Genomic DNA, 16706 nt, shown 5'->3' on the forward strand with positions numbered 1-16706 from the left:
CAATCAGTTGTATTCCTATGTCTAGATCAGAAAATAATGTGTCAGTCAATAATGTAACAATTTCCAATCTGAAAGTCTCCATCCACAACTTGTAGACTTTGCAAAGGTGCACGAGATTGTTCTTGCTTGCTAATCAGAGCAGACTGGGTTTACAGGTTTACAACAAGGTCTGTGGATTATCTTGAGTAACAGGTTTTCTGGAAAGAGACATTGCTGTTGAGTTTTTTTTATTTTTATGTATTTGTTTGGTGCTTTGAGCACCGAGAGCTGAGATATATTCTAGATCAGTGGTTCTCAAATGGGGGTACGTGTACCCCTGGGGGTAGGTGAGATTTAAAAATATATATATATATATATATTAAATGAGCATCCATTTAAAAAATCCTTTAACATTTTTTTTATTGAATAAATATACAATAAAATATAAGTAAGTTTATAAAGTGAATTTGATTTGTTCTATATTAAATCAGACACTGATGGCACGCTGTGTATTACATCTTTTTTTTCAACCAAAAATGCTTTGCACTGGTCAAAATATATTTCACAGGGGGTACATCACTGAAAAAAGGTTAAAAATCACTGTTCTAGATTATACTCAAGAGAAGGCAGACATCTCTACAGCAATTATATCCAAAAATAGCCAACTCACAAAAAAACAATCTAGATTGATAAATAGCCCTGAAAAACATTTATTTTAGATTTTGGGGTGAACAGTCACTTTAAAGAGACAGCTAAAACAGAGCGTTTCAAACGCAGGCTGAATACAGGTATATTAAGACAGACAGTATGAGAAAAATAATGTGTGTTTTGAACATTAATGCATGTAAACATGTTCTAGTAGAAACCCAAAATACAAGTATTGACCTGAAAATGAGCATGATATCTCCCCTTCAATTTCATTTTACACCCCCCTTCTTCTGCTTGTCTTTTCCTTGTTGACATGACTACGAGAGCCATGCAATACTTCCAGTGAGTTTGAACTCTGCAACAAATGCAAATGGGAAATAAAGTCACTATAGTTGAGTTATGTTACTGTGAAAAACACAAAAAATACATTATTTTCTAATGACATTGATAGCAATGTTATTTTCTAATAATCAAATCTCCGTGCAGCTGTAATATCATGGCCCGCTGTCACACGAGAGAAAAAACACACCAACAAACACAGAAAGGATTCGTGACATGCTTTTATTGATATACAATAATATTTATAGGTTACTTAGCAGTCAATATTTCACAGATTGGAAACTGAGATTGTATTTAGTGAAAGGTGGAAAAAAGTGTGGATGAGAGATTGGAGACAAGGCGGGTGTGTGAAGAGAAGAAGGTGATAATCCACTAATCCACCGGCACTGGCAGGTCCTGGTGGTTGTTGACCTCTAGGCGGTAGCTATTGATCTCAGGTTGTTCACTGTTGAGCTCAGCATACTCTACTGAACCCTGCTGACACAAAGCAGAGCAATTAAACACTATCATGACTCATTCATTCATCACCTTGATCCTTATCCTTAAACACTGGCACACACAACACAAAGCAGTTAAGACTAAAGCACACATCGGTGCAGTCGCTAAGTACTATTTAAAACCAGGCCAGGATACGGTTATAAAATCGCTTTTGTGGCTCCTGGTAATGTGCAAAACAATTGTTCCTGCATGAGTTCAAATCTAATTTTAAACTGTGTTTTCATCCATCTTTCTAACTACCTAAGTGCTAATCCTCATTTTTAATGGAGTAAAACCTAATAACACTCAGAGGATGCTTTGTTTTCCCCCATAATACGAACTCCAAAATGTCTACCGAGCGTTAGTTTCCTGTGGAGCAGACAAACCATAATAAGACGACTGTCAGACCAAATCGCTAATCTGCCATCAAGAAGATATACAGATGAAATAATCACCCATTTTTAGATGCTGATGTCACATCCTTAGTGCATTACTCCACATTCCTCTCTTTAGCTGCCTCTAATACCATGTAGGGACAAACAGGGCTGTAAGGAGCAGCGGTGATTAAGGCATGCTGGGTGACAGTTTGCTGGTCGAGATGGGTTTTGAGGTAATTTGACTGGGCCACAGCGCTGATCTGATCGGGCGATAGGGAAGGAAGCCCCAGCCCAAATGCCTTTGTTCTTGTCTGGAAACTTTGACAGTCGTTTCCCTCTCGCCCTGGCTTATGGACCTGCAAGCTATCCCTGTGACCAGGAGGTGGCCAGCGCAGGGACACACGGGGGATTTTACTCATTTAGGACACAAATCACATATATTAGTAATGCTATCGTATAAAAGTCTTTATTTAAGTCATTGTTCAAGTTAATGGTGAAGCTTTGTGACTTGATCATGTTTTTTTTTCCAAAAGCTTCTCATATTACATATAATTTCCTTTGAACAACTTACTACATACAGCACAAATTAAAAAGTACATTGTGACAATGTATTTATAACTAGCTGTATACAGTACAAACTCCATTCACATTTGAGAGATAGCCACTAATGCATACTAAACGTGAATAATATGTGTTGTAATGCTTTAAAGCCTAATGCTCAACTCCATTCACTTCCATTACATCTATAACTCAACTAACATAATAAAGGAATACTTGACCCACAATATTAAAACTTTTTCAATTAATTACTCACCCAGTGTTTCTTTGAATTCTTTAATAAATCTTAGTTTTTCTTGTTTGCCTCGAGGAAATACTCCTCCTTAGACTTAAGATCATTGCATAACTCAAGCATCAGTGTGCACTGTACAATACTAAGCATTTTAAAATGTGTTTGTACTGTACACAGGTGCTGAGTTATAATTATAATGGGACTGAAGGGGCCTCCAAAGCTAGCAGGAAGAACATGAGTGTAATTGTGCAGATACAAACTTACATAGTCATGATGATCAGCAGCACCTAAAAGGAAAAGCGTCACAGGTTGAATGTGTGTAGTGTGTGTCACACCACATAGTTATGCATGAGTCATTTGACAGTTTGACGTGACTGAGCTTTCTGACTCACTTGTTCTTCCTCTGCAAAAGCATTTGTTTCAGTTATGTCCCTGTTGTCTGAGTCAATGTTTTGACTATATTGGAATATTCCCTCTTACTCTTACAGATGCTTCTCAGGATTATTTTTTGACAGTTGACCAGGAAACATCAAGACTCTGATAAACTGCTTGATAGACACATCCAGCGTCTGGCCGCTGATAGCAGGAAGTTCCTGCCAGCACTAATAGGATATTGTCACAGTTCTGTAAACTGCCCACGAACTTCACTCGTTGCGAACGTTGTGGGCAGGTAGTGCACAGTACATAATCTGCCACAAGGCTGATGAGAGGGCAATGAGAGGGCACCAAGACAGTACAAATATTGGGTCAGAAAAGAAAACAATGAGCTGAAAAAAGCTAAAACACTCGAGTTGGGTGATCATTTGGACATGCAACCCCTATTGTAACTTCACACAGTAACTTTATCCATTGTCAAAATAAAAATAGTCATCAGTGCAACTTTCAAAATGTTAAACTCACCATGTGGAGAGTTTTGGAGTTCGCTGTACACTGTGTCTGTGCCTTTCCTCAGGAGGACTGTTGATTATAAAAAGCAACACATTAGCCTGCTTGAACATCAAAGGCAAAGTTGAGCAGATAACTGTCCGTCTGATCTATCATGAGCAGAAATCTAAAAGTAGGCGGGTTGTGTCCCATTCTGTAACGGCCATCTTCAGCCCATTGGGACCTTAATCACAGAGAACCATAACGAAGAAGGAGCCAGTGCCAGAAACCAGCCAGGCAATTAGCTCAACCCTTCCTGTTTATCTGCAATGGTTCTGGAAATCCCTGCAGTTACATGGAGATGTATTAATTATGGGTAATTATGCCCCTCCCAGGAAGTGTTGGTCTGTATTATCAGCTGTAAAGGAATGTGGGCAAAGCAGAGAAACATGTTTTTCTATGGGGAGGTTTGTAATGGAGGAGAGACAATGTGTAGAATGGTAAAGAAATAGAAGGACAAAAAGTTGTCAAAGGGAGCTGGACTCAAAACAACATCTTTTCATTTTTGTTCACCTCTGGCAGGGTCTACTGGCCGGGGATGCACCACCTCAGTGTACTCCACATCAGGCTCGTTGGACACCATGCTGCTCTCCTCGTCATTGGCTGTACGCAAACACATGAACAAGATTCTCTGTAAAACACACTAAACCCTCTGCATGACTTTACATATGAATGCACTGTTTTCTCGAGCATGAAAAGTTTATTGTTGACCTTGGAAATAAAAGTTTGACAAAACAATCCCAACTCAAGGTCTTTTCCAGAGCTTTCAATCATATGACTACTGTATGTGCAGTGCTACAGACCTGGAGTTGTGTTAGTTTTGCTTTACTTATTAACGACATCAAGTCCGACCCTCCATGTGGGGTGACCAGACGTCCCAAAAAAAGCTGATTGGTGGGAAATATTATTTTGCTGTTGCTCACAGATGGGCACTGTTATTTAGCCAACACAAATTTTGGCTGTTGCAGTTAAAAAAAGAAGAAAAGTACACTAGTGCCATGAGGCATAGCGTTGATACATAGCTATGATGTTGTTGAGTAAAAACATTTACAGAGTGAAATTAAACCATCCGTCACTGACGTGGAGCCCGGTGTCCCGAGACCTGGTGACCATCCAAGCAAAAAGAAAAAACATTACTCAAGGTACCGGTAGGAGTTGGGAGAGAAATACCCATGGATCATTGCAGCCTTAAGAGATCCAAACAAAGTGGTTTGCAAGGTCTGCAGAAAAGTATACTCCATTATTATTACTGTTCGTCAACACTGTATGTAATGCACTGAAGGCTACAGCCACTATTGCTGTGATACTGACGTTACTGGATCAGTTTGCCAACTGCATGACTCTTCTCTACTTTTGCAACTTCTACACTACACTTTGGCATTTACTAAGTCCATAATGCCAATTGTTGCCACAGTGGCTGCTGTTCAGCAAAACATATATAGGCTTGCTTTGAGAAAATAAGTGAAAGCTGTCTGTGCTCAATTGTCAATTGGCTTTCATGGAACTGTGAGACATTTTCAGTAAAAGTATAATATAATGGTAGCCTTCTTATTACAAACCCAGCTCACCTTCTTCAGGTGGTCGCTCGCTCCACACACTGACTGCAGCTCCGTTCACCCTCACTGTGAAACACAGAAAGACAAACATCAGAGGCGATGCCAAAACCAGACTTTATGTTCGTTGTAAGAATTCTGCACCAATTAGAATAAATAAATATACCTTAATAATGAACAGTAAAGTGGCACATTGCCAAGCCATGTGTATGTCAGCTGACATCTAGGTAAAGTGTGTTTTAGTAATTCTTAAAGGAACTTTTAGGAAACATGCATATTTGCTTTCTTGTTGAGTGTTATATGGTAAAAAAATATGCCACTCATTCGGCTATCTGTTAATTAAATATGAAGCTATTGCCAGCAACCAGTTAGCTTAGTTTAGCATAAAGTCTGGAAACAGACCTGTTCTGGTTAAAGGTAAAAAAAAAAAAGAACAGAGTCTCTGAACCTTTGTGTTTGTTTAACCCATACAAATACAAGAGTGGTAAGAGAGGTCTTCTCACATAACTCTCCTCAAGCAAGTGGATAAGCATATTTCACATGACCAAAAGTCAAATATTAAGAGTGTATTCTGTTCTTAAAGTAATAACGGAGAGATGGGGAGACACTTTTTTGTGGTACATTTCTACAATTTGGGCTTTAATGGAGGCTATATTGCTCCTAAAATAAAACTAGTAACAAAAGAGCAGATTTTCTCTGGTAAATACAGAAATCTGCAGCTGCTTTTTGCACAATAGGATGTCTATTCAGCAGCGGCTGCACAATAAGTTCTGGCTAAAACAACTTCCCAGTTGCTAATGTAATCTCACACTCAGCTCAAGCAAGGCACATGTGATTCATTTCCTCCACCTGCTGCATGCATTCAAATTTGCCTAGCCTGAAACAAAATACACCCCACCCTCCCCAGCACCACCAGTTTTATAAACACTGACCTGCTCTGTGCCAACTCTATTGTTTCAACATTTCAAGGAAGTCTCTATTGTGTGTTCCTTTTTAGGAAATGAATCAACTTCATGTCATGTTGGTATTCTTCTCTTGGTTCTATAGTCGCACCATACTGTAATCTGAGATCAATGCAGGCGTGATAATAATAATAATAATGTTCTCTTGGACTGCAAATTATGCAGTAGAAACATTTTTAGCCACAGCTAGAGGAAAAAGGAATGGTACTGACACACTTCTAAATAAAACCAACGTCTTTATTCTACAAGTGTCTCTTCCAACCAGTCAGAGGATCAACCAAAAATATATACACACATTTCCTGTGATGGTGATGACATTTATATACAAATCAGAAAAACAGAGCAGTTGCAACAATAAAGGACACAAAATCACACGGCCGTGGTGACGGAAGAAACTAAGTATAAAGACAGTAATGTTAAGTATAAAATCGAAGGCCATCTAGATTGCAGGAGGAGGAGGAGGAGAGAGGGAGCAGCAGGTCCTGGTTTATATCATTTCATAACACGGCCCTCCTTTTCACTGAGAAAATGGGTCCAAATCCTTCAACACTCATCACAAACATTACTGCCTCTTGTGTTCCTTTCCATTCTTGCTCTCAAAGTCATTTCATGGAACGCCCTTTTGCTTTGAAAGTAAAAAAAAAAAAGACAAAATTTGAATTCAAGTCCCGCCCATTGTGGGGCATCTCTACACTGTGGCTGGGATACTGTAGCTGCTCCTGTTACTGATGTCAACGGGAAGCGACGCCACGCTATCTCGTGCCCCATTGGTCCCTCTCCCCTCCATGCCATCACAGAGTGGCGCTGCGCCTGGAAGGGGATGATAATGGATGCTCTAAGCAGTTTGTAACAATTGACAATCAATGTCATGTACTTTGATTTAACTACTTAAGTAGCTTCTTCCGGCGTAAAAACAACTTGTGCCGTGGAAAGTTTAGGTCCTACAACAACTGTATTCGAACAACATCCTACTTTTCCTGCCACGGCAAATACATACTTAGACACGAACACAATGGACATGCAAAAATAGTCAGATGAAGACAAACAAACACGTTGTGCTTGCACATAAACTTTAACAGGATATCAGGACATCAATTGGAAAGCAACATAGATAAACAGAGGGAGGCAGGTTGACCACAACATGGGCCTTGCATGCATGTTAGAACATCATGGGATGGAAATGGATTGCTGCGGCTACAACAGGAAACATGCTATGACTGTTAAGGCCAGAGAAATGACTCATGGCTGTTAAGATGATGACTAATGAGGACAGTCAGTGGTACAAACAGAGAATAGTAAAACCAAGCTACCTGTGGCTGCGTTATAAACCTCTGTGTCGTGGGTTAGATTCACTGTTAAAGAGTCATCTGATTTAGGGCTCGAAGGCTTTCTGAGAGATGGTAAAAATAAAGTCAACTCTGCAGCAGTGATGTCAAGGACAAATCTACTAAATGCCAGAATGATCTAAAGCATGAAAACTATGTGCAATAAAATCTGAAACAAGCTAATAATGCACTTCAATACTGGTGGCCTTTAAGTTTGGGCGTTTTTGTACTTTTTTTAAATGTTTTCCTGTACTTTTATTTTTACATTTTTGTAATTAATACAGAACATACCTTTACCTTTAGTGAGTATACATGTACAGATCACTCTATTTGAATATCCAAGCACCTCTAGCATTACCTTCATGAGTTGCACTTCTCTAATGTGCACTAGTACTAGACACTACCATTGTACAGTATATAAACACATTTTTTACAAGATCAAAATGATCGCACAGATATACATTATGACCACGACATCTTAACAGCACATTATGTGGTGGTGGTGTAAAATTACACACCACCACGTAAACAATTTAACGTTGTAGGATTTATTGTCAGAAATGGAATAGAATATTCATAACTATGTTTTTATATATTTTTAAAAAATATTTTTTGTGCATAATCACCTGAAACTAAGATTGGTTGTGTTGTCATTACCTTAGAATGGGCCTTTTTATTGATTGAATTTAGCTTTACCAATTAACTTTTTATCAATTTATTGATTGACTTGGTGACAGTCACAATGCAATTTCCCTTAGGGATTAATACAGTACATTACATTTATTATATAATAATAAACATGCTTATTTGTTTCAACAGGAGATTCTGTCAAAAGGTAACAAAATCTGCCATCCAGCACCTATGAATCCCACTAATTATCACATTAAGTTTGTGTAAATTTGTTTAATCTTACTAATAGGAGTAAAAGAATAAATAATAATTTGTGGTTTAATGGAGAGTTATGCGACTATTTCTTCTACAAACATGGAAAACAACTAGTATGGTTTTGTGAAGGCTAAAAATAACAGAAACATAACACTAGTACACCTTTATATCTACACTGTCACGAACTTCTACAATATCTATCACATTCAGAGGAAGCAAGTAGTCGAGCCAACTCACACTGACAATTCAGCAGCTGCTTCTCTTTTACCTACAATTAGAGAGGAGATGTGAGAAGAAAAGCAGGAGGAAGTAGGTGGACGACGGTTGGTTTTCATACATAGTTAGGAATAAAAAGGCTCAGTTGCTGGAGGACTGTAGGTCTCTCTACCTCTCTTGGATCTGAAGCACAGCACACACACAACCACCAACACAGACACCGCCAGAAGACAGAAACCACCGATCACCACTTTTTTCCACAACGCCAGGCGCACTATGAGAAAAAGAGAGGGAGACACACAGAAAGAAGAAAGTCAGTGACAAACAGGAACGCACAGGGGAAAGAAGGAGGCGAGAATACAATGGGACCTGATGGCAAAGGTTGTTTCAGACAGAGAAAAGGGAAAATTAAAAAAAGGTGTAAAAAATGACAAAGGGCACAAAAATCAAATTAACCTTACACAACATTTCTGCTTGCTTTATAGAAAAGCTTTAATAATTTCTCTAGTTAGTCCCTCTTTCTTCAAATTCTGACAGGACTAACCCGTCCACCATCATAGATGTTTAGCCTTGCTTTTTTTTCTTGTTTTTGTTAGTTAACAAGAGAAAGTTCCTTTTCCTATGCTGCTCGCCATTTCTGGACTACACAAAATCTGGACTACACAAAATCTCATGAATTGACAAGGACTAAAACTAAAGTAGTAGTATAGTTCTCTTTGACAAACACGGTGAAAATGCTAATCAGCCTACTAAGTCTCTGGCCTTAACTATGTTTCTGTACTTCTTGTTTAATTTCCATCTACAAAGGAAGTTTTGTTGTTAGTTTTTCGCATGCCCCAGAGGTCAGGCTCAGTCCCAGAGCGGCCGGTCTGGAGCCGGTGGCGTCCCTACAGAGCATAAATACCCATCAGTCTCACCGTCTATAGTGACAGAGTCACTGCGGACCACATTGTTGGCATGGTTGAAAGCTTCGCAGTAGTACACGCCGCTGTGCTCTTTGGACAAACTGTGGACCTGGTAGTCCGTGTTGTTCTTGTTGGTTGTGTTGGTATACAGCGGCTGTTCGCTGCCAACACGGTACCACTTAAAGGTGACTGGCGGAGTGCCTTTAACACCACATATGAGGTAGAGATCATCTCCCTCAGATATTTCCGGTGGGTGGGGGATGACGGTAAGAATTGGGTGTGTCAGAGGCACTAAGAGAAGAAAGTGGAGGAAAAGTCAAAGAACTGAAATTGTATTGTGTCATGAAAAGGTAACAACAGCTTAATCACATTGCCTTAATTATATCTTTAAAGACATAGTTTATATGTAAAAAGTGGATAAACATACTAGTTTGTAATATTCACCTATGACAGTAGCATTGAGTCTTTTACTGAGCGGGGCTTCACTTTCTTTTCTTTTTTGATTCTTTGCCTCGCACATGTACTTGCTTATTTCACCAGGCTCGGTGATGCTGACTGTGAAGAGAGCTTGTTGAAAGGGCCGCCTGACAATGAAAGTGCTCAGCTGGTCGTACCCCATCAGCAAGGTGTAGTTTATTGGCAAGCTGCCAAAGTCTGACTGACAGAGGATCTTGAAGGGCTGTCCTAGGACAGCTCTGCCAACCACCGAGATCTTTGGTGTGGAGACAGGAACTAAAGAGGAGAAAGAGAAAAATAAAACACACCGACTTCCTTTGGGCAAATCCTATAAAGCAAACACTAAAGCCATATGGACATAGGTGATTTGTATGTTAATGCTTTATTCAGTGAGTACAGTTCACATGTGAATGACTTCCTAATCTTATTTTGCCTTTGAGATTTTAGTTACTGACGATCATGAGTGTAAGTGATACAGTGAACAACCCGATCTCAACAACTCTAAAAAATATTCTCCTCAGTCATTATTTAACATTTTTAGACAGCAAATTATTCCGCCTTTTATAATGTGAGACAAGATTATAGAATCATAAAACGTTATCGTGGGACTTCAACCTGTAGTAACAATTTTTTTGCAAACAGTGGCCCATTTACAGATCCAGCTGTTTAGAGTGGTGTTTTGGCCACCAGATGAATCTAAGTATAATATTCAGTCTCCTGTTGCTCTGTTTTTGGTCTCTACCAACTCTGGGGGAATTATCTGGCTATTTAGCTGCTAGGTACTCCACAATGTTTGGACAGTGACTTTTGGGACATTTTCTGCAATAGGTAGTTGCTTGCTGCCGCCCAAAACAAGGCAATGAGAGCAATGAAAGTAATCCAAAACCAGAAATTAAAATAATGAGCTGAAAGCTGATAAAGCACTCCATAGAGCTGAGGGGAGGTGCAGATTCAGGTTCCCCCTTTCACATTATACACAGTCATTTGTTCCATTGCTAATATATAAATATTGACCTCTTTTAATTGGGATTTAATTCTTATTTGCTCTTATTTTGTATCAAACGTTTTTCTGGATATTCAGTGGAATGAGTAAATATAATAAATAAAATATAATAAAACAAAATGAAATATAATAAAAAAGGAAGAGATGTGGTCAAATTACTATTGTGGTCACACACGTTTTTTTTTCTACCCATTTTCCTTACACTGATGAAAAACATTGCCCGATCAGACCACGTAGGATATACTCATTGCAGCGTTTTGTGGTTTTGCATAAATTGTGAATATGAGATGATAACTGAGAGATACAATGTTTATTATTTGAAGGATTAGTTTGACACACAATAAAATATTCTTGTTTTATTCCCCACGGAGACACATTTGATGAGGAAATGCCATCGCTCTGACAGTGGTATCAATCACTTCATTGAGTTCATGCTCTAGTAGCCTTTATGTTAATCCTTTATGTTAATCTAATCAGAATTTTACAGAGCCCCAAAAGGGACATTTTATTTTGTATACATGTTTACAGCAGAAATTATACTAGGACTTAAAAGTGACCTGGTATTCAGAAACGAGGCACACATGTAAAACATTTACATTATGGGGTTTAAGCACACTCTTAATCTGTGTATTCAAATTTGCATCTGAAAGAGAGAAAGTAAGCTTACCTTTCGGGCGTACAGTCAGGGTTTTACTGTGCTTCACGATGCCCTTGGCCTGAGCTACACAGGTATAGTTGAAATCATACCGCAGGGCAGTGCCAGAAAATATTCCAGTGCTTTTGGGGATCAATGGGCTTCCGGGTGGATCAAGAGTGTAAATCAAGTCCTCCCTGTCGAGTCTTTCAGAGCGATCACTTTTACAGGTCAATGCCATATATTCATTTTGAAAGACTTCAGCAGGCGACATGGTGAGAGTGGGCACCGAAAACAGCTCTGTGGACAGATTTAAAAAACATTTCAAGTCATGATCTGCATTGATATTACTTAATACTTTAAATGCTGATATGCATGGCGCTTAAAATTAACAACATGTATTATACGATTGTCAGACAAGGGAAAAACAACACACTAATAATATTATTAAAATGGAGATAAAATTGGATAAAGAAACCTTTTGCAGAGCTTCCAGTAGGATTCACTACACACAATCACTGTATAAACTCTTGTAATAGTGATAAAAGCATTTCAGCCGCCAAGCTAACACTAACAAAGTTAGTTCACTGCGTACAAAATGATCCGTATCCGAACTGTACATTGCCAAGTACGTTCCACATACAAGGAATTTGACTTGGTGAAAGGAACTCAATTTGAATTAATTAACACATTTTATTCATTGTTGTTTTTTCTATTATATATTTGACTTGTCTGATAACCTTTTACTATATTTTGTCAGTTTTGTGCTCCTTAAGAATATAGTTAATGACTACAATCATCAATCATTTTAAGATGAAAAACAAATCAGTAGTTAGAACACAGATTTATATGATATACAGATACACAGGTCATCTTTCCTCTGTCCACCCACCAGTCACTGAAATTGTCTTTGTGTCGAATTTCACGACATCTCCCATCTCCAATCTGCACTCAAAGGCCCCGGGGTCCTTGGCCAGGGCAACGCTGCTGTGGTTGACTTTGGTGTCTCCCATGCTGAGAAGCTTGTTCCCCCGGCTCAGGTAGAGATGGATACTCTTAAAGGTGCGCAGAGCGTTTTGAACGGTGCACGAGATGAAGAGTTGGTCTCCTTCATAGATCTTGGGGGACTGGGGGAAGATGTCCAAAACTGCTGTGATGGGAAGCTCTGAAGAGACAAAGCCGATGAAGAAAAAACCCAGATACAACTCAAAATGCTTTGAAAAGTAAAAGACATTTCAAAATGCCACTTACCCTTGACTGACACAGTGACAGTGTTGCTTTCCACAGACTTAAAGGAGTCGGCCGTTATGAGGACAGTATAGGCACAGTGAATGTTGTGGACGCCAACGCTGCTCAAGCGTAGCTTGGCCTCTGCCTGGTTAGAGACGACCTGCTGTTCCTGGATCTCTGTGGAGTCCTCGTAGAAGTAGAAGAAAATGGAGCCCGTCTCGCTGGGCGCCGAGCACCTGGCCGTTATCTCCTCCCCTTCACTGACTACAAGCTTGTTAAGGTGGATAATTGGTTTTGAAAGGCCTGAAAACACAATATGTGAGAAATGTGCTCAGATTGAATCCAACTGTACTGAAAAAAACACCTTCTGCCAATGTTTAAGTAATTCTCCCACGTCCCTCATCACTTACATTAAGACTTTTTTTTTTTTTTTACACACAAAGGATTTAAATTCATGCCTGAAATAGTTCATTATTAAGGCAAACATTGTTGTGTGTCCTGCAAACAGGTGTTTAAATTAACTACACTTTAAAAACGGCGCTCTTTTAATTACTCACAGTTCGAGCCTTTTAACTGTATCTGACCACATTAACAGATAATGATCCAACAAACCGACCTGTTACTGTGAGTTTCTTGGCTACGCTGGTCATTTGTTTCCCCTCAATGTTGATCTTGCACGTGTATTTGCCGTTGTTGAAGACCCTGGCCTCGGACAGAGGGTACAGAAGATCCTCCGAGCTGCTGGAGGTCTTGGTGTAGATTGTGTTGCTGTCCTTGGATATCGTGTACTCACGACTCAGGGCCTCCTGCCCAGAGCTGCTGACAGTGGCCTGGCATCTCAGGGTCACATTGGTGCCGCGGGTCACTTCATTACTGGGCTCGATGGACAGGGTGATGTCTCTTATAAACACTTGGGAGTAAATGCAAACAAAACTAATTCAACTTAATAAACAAACTAATCATTCAAAAAGGTAAAGAAAACTCTACGATTCAGGTGATTATACACTAATTAAAACATAGTTCGGAATAATATATACAATTTCTGCTAAAAAGTCCCCCCAAAATCCTACAAACTGTACTTTCAACACTTTTACTTTCCTTCCCCTCCTTTGAGCTTTAACACCCACACATTTTGACGAGTAGAGTTCTCAGTCATAATTAAAGTGGATGGAATATAATCACTTTCTATTGCCATTCAAACCAGCACTCCCAACTGGCCATCTTGCTGGCATATAAAATGACTACTGCTCAAATTCCAATTACAGGGGCCATACGATTAAGTAGTGAAGTGGCGCAAGCTGGTGCGTGACCACAGAATGGCGTCCCATCTTGGTATGAGAGTTGTATAAGAAACAATGTGTTTATGCTGCACTGTAAAATTGGTTCGTAGTCATTGTTAAAACAACAGCAGTGCGGGAAGATAAAAGAATATAAGAAAGAGTATCTTGCGTCTATATGCAGCTGGATCTGCTGGAAACAGTTTTGATGCTTTGTTGGAGTTACTATTAGCAACTTGTTTGCAGATGAGAGATAAAGAGGGCTTGCGTGTGTCATTGGTAGGCCTCAGGGTTTGGCATCTTACAACCACCTCACTAAGGGTCGTGACATCGATGGGCCGTTGTGTTCGCTGATTTTACAGGTATGAAATGGTTCAGCTGTCAAGGACAAGAAAGGACATCCCACCCTGTAGCTTTTCTACCGCCCAGCCTACAGCTACAGAATGTTTGTCTTGCTGGTCTTTTATTCCTGAATCAAACCTCAGGAGTTGTTCATTTCCTTTCTATCACAAAACTATTTCAACCTCTTCACAGTTATCAACAATGATTCGTTCTCAGCCTCATTGTCTCTGGATTACAACAGCAGCCAGACTGCGTCATTCACATGGCCGCATTGCTCTGATGATCACCTGAACGGACCGAAGCCGTGAACTGGTTCAAATACTCCTGCGAGTCACAGGCACAAGTAATCAATGATCCACAGGAAATATTTGCTGTCACATTCACAAATACAGAAGAGACTGTCCAAGACTGAGAACCATTTAGTCTTTTAGAAGTAACTTTTAAAAGAGTAAAACAATGTAGTGTTCCTCAGTGTAACCAGACAGAAAGCATCTGTACACAAACATCAAGCCTCTCCACCAGATCACCCATCTGGTCGAGTATCGGAGACAACAGGCTGCTGTTGTGGCTCAGACGAGGGCGTGTTGTGAGGCAGTAAACAAACCTGGAAAACAAGGGGGAAAATGGGCAGGAAAAGCACTTTGTCAGACAAACAGGCCACCCGGGGGACCCATCACCAATTCAGTGCCTGCTGAATCTGGCCCACACCCAGCATCATTCAGCAGGACCTGGCAGGGCTGATGATGAGAAAACTCAGGCGTGCAGGGCAGTGATTTACTCTGCGCTCTCGATGCGCCTCGTGAGTTATGGCAGGTACCTGCTGAGCCAGTGGCAGCAAAACGAACAACGTTCATTTACGTTCCTTTAATAGGTTAGTACTGTACCCAGGTACTTGTACTTAACTTGACTATTTCTATTTTATGCTACTTTATACTTCACTCCATTACGTTTCAGAATGAAATAATGTGCATTTTACTCGATTTATATCAGCTATAATTACTCTTCAGATTAAGATTTTACATTTGATAAGCTTATAAAATACAACACATTATCAAAATGTAACTCCACCCACTGCATCACTTTGAAAAATGATGCAGGGTAACGTGCTGGAGGGTAACGTGCATGCTGATAAGATTCTTTTTGTAAATATAAATGTCATGACATAGATAAGTCCCAACAGGTCAACTCTATTTCTGTATCGGTCTTGCGAGGTTTAGGGCTGATTTATAGTAAGAGCTACATTTTCAATCCATGAAATGCAGATCTTTATAGATTTGGTAATTAATGCCAATATTAACACATCGCATCATTTAGTTTACAGCTTAAAAAACGTGTCTAAGTGTGCCGTTTCTCTTTAAACCCGTTGTTCTGTGACAAAAAGTAGCATCAGTGATTTGTGTAGCAAACTTAATTTTTTCTTCTATCCTCTTCCATTAAGCATCTTACAACCCCTTTGATTGATCTTGTGAAATTTTTACTCAAAAAAACTATTTAAATGCAGGACTTTTACAGAACATTTATACATCAGGGTTTTGTTAGGATTGAGCACTTCTTCCACTAAAATTAAAGATATATTTTTCTATCACTTTCTTTCAGGAAAAAACGGCAAACCAATGGAAACGCTGGTCTTTCTTCAAGTCGGGACCTTGGGCCCGGCTTGGACAATGCCTCCATCTCTCGGGCTGACTCATGCCTTCAATCACCAACCAACAGAAGACGACAAGGAGGCGTGTGACACTGCTCACCAACATGTTCCCAACACTCCCTTCCAAAGCTCTAATAACAAACAGGGCTGTTTCCACGGACTGATCATGTGTCTTGAGACTCTGTGTTTGGGAGTGTTCTTTAGTGGGCGACAAGTGATGGAAAAGTCTTCCAACTCAACGCCCAATAACTTTGTCCATATGGAAACTAAAGCAATGATGTTCCATAAACACTGGGCCTTGTTTAAACTTAACTTTCTGCTCCAACTAACAATTCTGTGGAAGATATTCAGTAAACCAACTCTATGTAAAGTGTAATTTATCTCAGAATATACTTACTTTGTGCGTTCACCACTCTCCATGGATGGAAGTCTTGGAGCAAGATAAGAAAGTAAAGTATCACGTTAGAGACAAATCTTTCAACCACCTCCACAAAGAGAAGTCTAACGAGTTTCTAAAGAATAAGATAGAAGGTCAGTGGGCTTACAGCTGGACAGGAGCATGGAGGTGAGCAGTAGTAAGAGGTCCATCCTGTCTGAGGAACACGGAGGCTCCCAACGCTGCTCGCGGTCCTGGTGCTCAACAGACTTGTGACTATGCTGGCTGATTGGTGGGAGATCTGATTCTGGTGGGCGGGAGCAGACACAAAAGGTGGTGCTCTACCTCGGTCACTCAGTGTTC

The 16706-nt window shown here is 39.8% G+C and overlaps 1 protein-coding gene across 1 annotated transcript; it reads right to left on the reverse strand.

The window, feature by feature from the left end:
* Positions 1–1219: 1219 nt before the first annotated feature.
* pecam1b (platelet and endothelial cell adhesion molecule 1b) lies at positions 1220–13924 on the reverse strand (the record flags this gene model as incomplete). The annotated part of the gene is made up of 15 exons (XM_079219160.1): positions 1220–1440; positions 2875–2897; positions 3511–3567; positions 4048–4137; positions 5103–5156; positions 7360–7439; positions 8497–8527; positions 8648–8749; positions 9393–9671; positions 9825–10112; positions 11507–11773; positions 12366–12638; positions 12725–13006; positions 13320–13613; positions 13918–13924. The coding sequence occupies 15 exons, from the start codon at positions 13922–13924 to the stop codon at positions 1339–1341; spliced, it is 2229 nt and encodes a 742-aa protein (XP_079075286.1). The 3' UTR covers positions 1220–1338.
* Between the last annotated feature and the right edge of the window lie 2782 nt (positions 13925–16706).

This window comes from Taurulus bubalis (genome assembly GCF_910589615.1).
Source record: "Taurulus bubalis genome assembly, chromosome: 6".
NCBI lineage: Eukaryota > Metazoa > Chordata > Actinopteri > Perciformes > Cottidae > Taurulus > Taurulus bubalis.